The sequence below is a fragment of the Eretmochelys imbricata genome, chromosome 1 (genome assembly GCF_965152235.1).
Source record: "Eretmochelys imbricata isolate rEreImb1 chromosome 1, rEreImb1.hap1, whole genome shotgun sequence".
NCBI classification, from domain to species: domain Eukaryota; kingdom Metazoa; phylum Chordata; order Testudines; family Cheloniidae; genus Eretmochelys; species Eretmochelys imbricata.
This window is the reverse complement of record NC_135572.1, coordinates 6,919,794-6,926,011: the sequence shown is the minus strand read 5'-3', so window position 1 is coordinate 6,926,011 and position 6,218 is coordinate 6,919,794. Positions and strand designations below refer to the sequence as shown.

Sequence of the window (6,218 nt, the reverse complement as noted above, 5' to 3'; positions counted from 1 at the left end):
TTACACATGAAAGTGTGGCATGAGCTGTTGATATCACTGTTATTGAATTAAGGACCTGACCCTAAAAATTTATCCCATATCCTGGAAAGAGGCAGTTGCATAACCTAGACTGTCAGGAGCACAGAAGAAAAGAATTCACATAATGAAGCTATAAAACACATTTAAAAATAGCTTCAGTGCAGGATAGATAAATCCAATGACCGTTTTCACCATGCACTTACCATGTATTTACACACATGCCATGATACAAGGGGCCACACTCAGAAGTGCAGGGTGAGAAAGGGTGTCTGTGTGAAGGGTGTAACAGGGTTCAAAAGAGAACTACATAAATTCATGGACAATGGATCACTCGATGATGATCTGTTCTGTTCATTCCCTCTGGGGCATCAGGTATAAGCCACTGTAGAAGACAGGATCCTGGGGTAGATGGACCTTTTCTCTTACTCAATATAGCCGTTCTTATGTTTGTATATTCTAAGGTCACAATGGTTAAATAATACAGTGTGCAAGTAAGCTGTGGAATTCACAGCCACAAGATATCAATGGGACCAAGAGCTTAGCAGGATTCAAAGAGGGACTGAGTAACCAGAAAATCCAATTACAGTAGACAGGATTGTTTTAAAAAGGTTTTGAGGAGGCTCTAAACCTTCCTGATTTACACTACAAAACATGTCTAACTTGTGGGTGTCAGGGGGAAACTCCCTGGGAGCAGGTTATCTCATCGCTGCCTATTTCAGGGCTTCTTCCACCTCCTCTGAAGCATCTGGACATGGCAACTGGCTACTGGGGGATGTGGACTACAAGTCTGATCCAGTCTGACTAATCAGAACCATGTAAATCCAACAGTATGTTTTTGCTTATCTACCTTGAGTTCTCTGAGTCCATAGACGTGCATTGAAGGCAGAATGATTTCTTGCTAATATCATCTAAACTCCTCTTACTTTTCTTTTAGGAAGGACATTTCAGAATTCCTCGGAGTTGCGCAGTACATTATGTCAGCTGTCAATGACACCAAAATAAAATCTGTAATATTCCTTCTCACTGGGCTACCGGTTCATGGAGATACACATCTCTGGATCTCTATCCCCTTCTGCTTCATGTATGTTATTTCCACAGTAGGAAATTCAGTCATTCTGTTCATTATAAAAACAGATCCAGCCCTCCATGAGCCCATGTACATTTTCCTTTCCATGTTGGCCATCACAGACCTTGCCTTATCGATAACCACCATACCGACGATACTGGGCATATATTTGTTTAACTCAAGGGAGATCAGCCTCGATGCCTGTTTAGCCCAACTCTTCTTCATCCATTTGCTTCAATACATTGAATCCTCTATGCTGTTGTTGATGGCCTTTGACCGCTTCATTGCGATCCATAACCCTCTGAGATATACCTCCATCTTAACCCTGCCGAGAATAGCCAAGATGGGACTGGTGTCTGTGCTAAGAGCGATGGTCCTAATACTTCCACTTCCCTTTCTCCTGAAATGGTTCCGATACTGTCATGCCAATGTTCTCTCCCATTCCTACTGCCTGTACCAGGAGGTCATGACGATGGCTTGTTCGGATATCACAGTCCACAGCATCTATGGATTGTTTACTAAACTCTTCCAGATGGGGTTGGACTCACTGCTTATTTTCCTCTCTTATGTGATGATCCTGAAAACAGTGCTGAGCATCGCGTCCCACGAGGAGTGCCTGAGGGCCCTGAACACCTGCGTCTCCCATCTCTGCGCCCTCCTGCTCTTCTACACACCAGAGATCAGCTTGTCTGTGATACACAGATTTGGGAAGGGCTCTTCTCCCTTGCTTCAGATTCTCCTGGGCTACATGTCCCTGCTTCTCCCACCGCTGATGAACCCAATAGTGTACAGCGTGAGATGCAAACACCTTCGTGCGAGGATAATCAAGCTGTTCATCAAGTGAAGGGTCAGTTCACCACCTGGCTCCAGTGGCATGGGAGAAGAAAACCATGAGCCACCTGTTCCATTCTGGACCCTTACATCTGAGATGATGTGAGTTACTGATCTCCACTCTATACCTACCTAGGCAGAGTAAGTGTGTTTATGAAAATAAAGGTTGCTCCTGAAGTCTCTCCCCTCCTGGATAGCTGTCAGGGGAGAACTCACTCAGACCCTGCGTACACAGGCTTATTCACAGGATGATATGCCTGGGTCACCTGCCATAAGAGAGGACCAGGCACACTGACCCAGGATGTCTTTCCAGGCCTATGTCCATATTGGTCACATTAGCCCATTTTGAGTCACACTGGGAGCTCATGTGGAGTTGCTTGTCCAATATGACCCTGCTCTGTGGCCTGGCCAATGGATTTGTCCTTCAGTAGAGTCAGGAGAAAACATGACTCAGCCCCAGAGAGGAACAATGGTTGGGTGCAAGGCTCACACAGGTTTCAGCAAATGCTCCTTCCACAAGAAAGAGGTAAACAGATTGGAAGATGATCTCAGAGACATGGGGAAACTAAAATGGATCCCAAGTCCTCCTTGGCTTCCCAAAAGGATGTAACTTGGAAACGTATATTTTTATCTTGGAGAAGAGACAACTAAGGGGAAATATGATTGAGGTATGTAAAGTCATGACTGGTGTGGAGAAAGTAAAGAAGGAAGTGTTGTTTACTACGTCTCATAACACAAGAACTAGGGGCCACCAAATGAAAATAATAGGCAGTAGGTTTAAAACAAATAAAAGAAGTATTTCTTCACACAACGCACAGTGAATCTGTGGAACTCCTTGCCAGAGGATGTTGTGAAGGCCAAGACTATAACAAGGTTCAAAAAAGAACTGCATACATTCATGGGGGAGGGGTCCATCCATGGCTACTAGCCATGATGGGAAGGTGTGGAGTCCCTAGCCTCTGTTTCCCAGAAGATGGGAAAGAACAACAGGGAGCTGCCGTCCCCTGCCTCCCGACTACAGCCGTGGCACTGCAAGCGTCAAGAAGCTACTTCCAAAGCGCAGGGGTTGGTACCTGCAGGCAAGCGCAGGGCCGTGTGGACCCACCTGCACCCCCCACCAAATGGGACCTACCCCAGGTCAGTACCGAGCACCCCAGCCCTAAGCCCCCTTGCGCACTCTTACTCCTGCCCAGGTCCTGCACCCCAATCCCCGGTCTGCTCCTGAACCCTAACTCCCTCCCAGACCCCCACACCAACCACCAGCCCTGAGCCCCCTCCTGCACTCCAAACACCTCATCCTCACACCCACCCCAGAGCCCACACCCACAACTGGAGCCCTCACCCTCTCCTGCACCCACCTCCAGCCTCAACCCGTAGCCCCCTCCCACACCCTGAACCCCTCATCTTTGTCCACCGGAGCCAAGGGGGCCCCACAAACTCTAATAGCCCTGGGCCCCCAGAAGAGTTAATCCGGCCCTGATCACATAGCTAAATTAGGCAGGCTTTGCTCTGAAGCTAGAGAAACAGCTTTCAGGAGCCACATCTCCTGAGGCAGATTAGGGGTTTGTGTGGCCTTGGCTCAGCCAGGAAAACTGAGGCTTCCTCTCCTTCCCTTCTGCAGCCCTCCTCCTGCTGGGGAAGCGGGGTCAAGGGTGAAGGGGTTTCCACCCAGCACTCATCTTGGGGAGTGGGGTCCAGGCATGCGGTCAGGCAGTGGGGGCTTATTCTGCTTCCCCACCCAGTGATTCTGAGATTGCCCCATTCCTAAGCTCAGTGCTATTCCAGTGCCCTGAGCCGCTCTCCGGCAGTCGGGTGTGGGGAGAGGGGCAATCCCCTGCATCCAGACCTCACTTCACCACAGAAGAGGCAGGTGGGTGGAATGGAGCAGGGTGACACCATTGGCCCAGGACTAGTGGCTGATCTACTACTCACCCAAACCCACCCCCACAAGGCACACCCCCATCTGGGGCAAGAGACCAGGGAATCAGTGCTCCGCACCAGCTGGACAGGGATACAACTGGGCACCAAGCTGGAATCGGGAGTCCCAGCTGGTGGATTGGGCTTGGATGATAAATAGATGGGTCCTGGCCCAGCAAGACCCACCCATGGCTACACTCCTGCTTCGACACAGCCTTGTTTCCCTGTGTCTCTCAGAGCATCTTTCCGTCTGTTTGCCCCTTTCTTGTGGAAGCAGCTCTTGCTGAAACCCATGTGAGCCTGGGCCCTGTCACCACAGTGCTCTGTGCTCAGTGTGTCACAGGGTCAAGGTGTGAAGCTGACCTTTGCCCTCAGACTGCTTTCTGCCAGCCAGACCGTCTAAGATGAGGCTCCTGTGTCTGTTAGTCCATTCTTTGCAATGACTTGGAAACACAGGTCTAGTGACTGTGCAGAAACTCCCGGCATCCCCGTGACACACCCACACGCCCCTCCAAAATCCTCATTCTTATTCCTTGTTCCTCACGGAGAAGGGAAGGGTCCTCCCCTACTGAAAGAACTGAGGGAAATTTTTATGTGGGGACCCTTGTGGAATCTCCCTTCATTTCTCTGGCCTGCACCCTGGGTTTGTAATGCAGAAAAGGAGGCTGATGGGGAGAAATCTGGTCCTATATTATATTATTATTATTTTATTTTATTTCAGCATGATCGCAGCTCTGACAGCCTCATTGGAGTCATTCGGCTGCCCTCTAGGGAGCCATGTGACTAATCGGCACCATACGAACAGTGATGACAAGCCTGGATTCCAGGAATAGAGCCTGCAGCTGGGCTGGCACTTAAGTCAGGTTGGGCAGGATCAGCACGAATCCCTTGTGATTTGGCCTCCTGGAGTTTACCATTGGCTGTGATGGGGTTAAAACTGGTGCACATGAAGCCGAGAAGCTGAGATTCCCTGATGGCCAAGTGGACCCCAAGGGAATGTGCAGGCATGCTTCATAAAAACACTTGCCACCCTATCTGAACAGATACTAGCTGATGCCTGTGAATCCTCTCTGATGACAACTTGCTCTCAGGCTGAAGACCTCTGGTGTCAGCGGCTCCCCTTCTAGCAGGAATTGGGTACGTTGGCAGGTTTCACTATCTTTAAAATGTGAAGTGGAGGGGAAAGGCTGGAAGCTGTTTCCATTTGCAGATGTTCTGTGCAAAGGCAGAGGACTCAACTGTGCTGTCAGGGAGACTCAGTGAGAGGGGGTGCCATTTCTAGAGGTGCTATGTGTTCTGGGCCCGATACTGCCAGGGTCTGAGTGAGAAGAAGCCCCACGGAATTTCAGTGACTATTTCCCAAATTGCCTCAGGTTTATTTGCTCCTGAAAATTTAATTAGCAAATGCATTTTCAGAGGGTTTACACTCCGGCTTGATTGTGTACACAGCAATTCAGAGCTGCGTTGCTTTGTGGTAACTGGTCTGCTAGGGCATATTTCTGTTTCCTCACTGGCTGAGGGCTCCAGCATTTCTGCTCTGTAGAGATATCTAAGAGTTACAGGGCTACCTGCATCTCTGCCCCCTCTCTGGTCTGTGAATGCCAGATGTCAGGCCTCGTAGCCTGCCCTCTCACAGGGCCCTGGGCTACAAATGCAGGTCAACTGTGCTGCCGAGCAGGTCTGAGTGGGTTCAGCAACTGTGGTTGTCATGTGAGTACTAAAGTACAGGTGTGGAAATATTATACCAAAACTTTTCATTGTCAGACAATATTACAAACAAAACTTTCATGACATGCCTGTATATCGAAAGCCAGCAGTAGAGTTGCTGGAAGCTCTGCAGAAAGGAGCAGTGGTAACTTTACTGCTTAATGGCTTTGGCTTTAGAAAGTGTTTCGGAAATACTCCACATACTGTTTGCAATGGGTTTGTGCTGTGAACTCTTTGTTCAGTGAACAGTTGGATGATACTGTCTCCTGGTAACTGATCAGAAGCTGTTTCTAACATTTACATTCAAGATTGTGCGCACAATAACTCTGCAAAACCTGTACAACACTTCTGAAAAAGCCATGAGAGAGCAGAACCACTGGTCAGTATTCCAACAAAGAGTAGACCTGAGGTGCAGGAAAGTGGAGTGTAATGGTGGTTGTAAGTAATTCACACTCATCACCTGTTTCAGGAGCATGGCTGAAGTAACTTGTACACTCAACTGCACATTAGTGCAAACCAGTATTTGCATTATTCACCCATTTATGGTGCCAGTCCCTCCCTCACGCAGCTGAAGTCACTGTCTGTGTTAGCTTGTAACATGCCATATATATACAGACCCTTGCATGGAGAGAGGATGCAGGTCTTGTGAGGGTGAAGAGAAGCTTCTTTTAGAGGAATT

The 6,218-nt window shown here is 48.7% G+C and overlaps 1 protein-coding gene across 1 annotated transcript; it reads left to right on the top strand.

Moving 5' to 3' along the window:
* Window positions 1-992: 992 nt before the first annotated feature.
* Window positions 993-1,928, top strand: LOC144279064 (olfactory receptor 51G2-like). The gene has a single exon (XM_077840508.1). The coding sequence runs from the start codon at window positions 993-995 to the stop codon at window positions 1,926-1,928; it is 936 nt and encodes a 311-aa protein (XP_077696634.1).
* The last annotated feature ends 4,290 nt before the right edge of the window (window positions 1,929-6,218 follow it).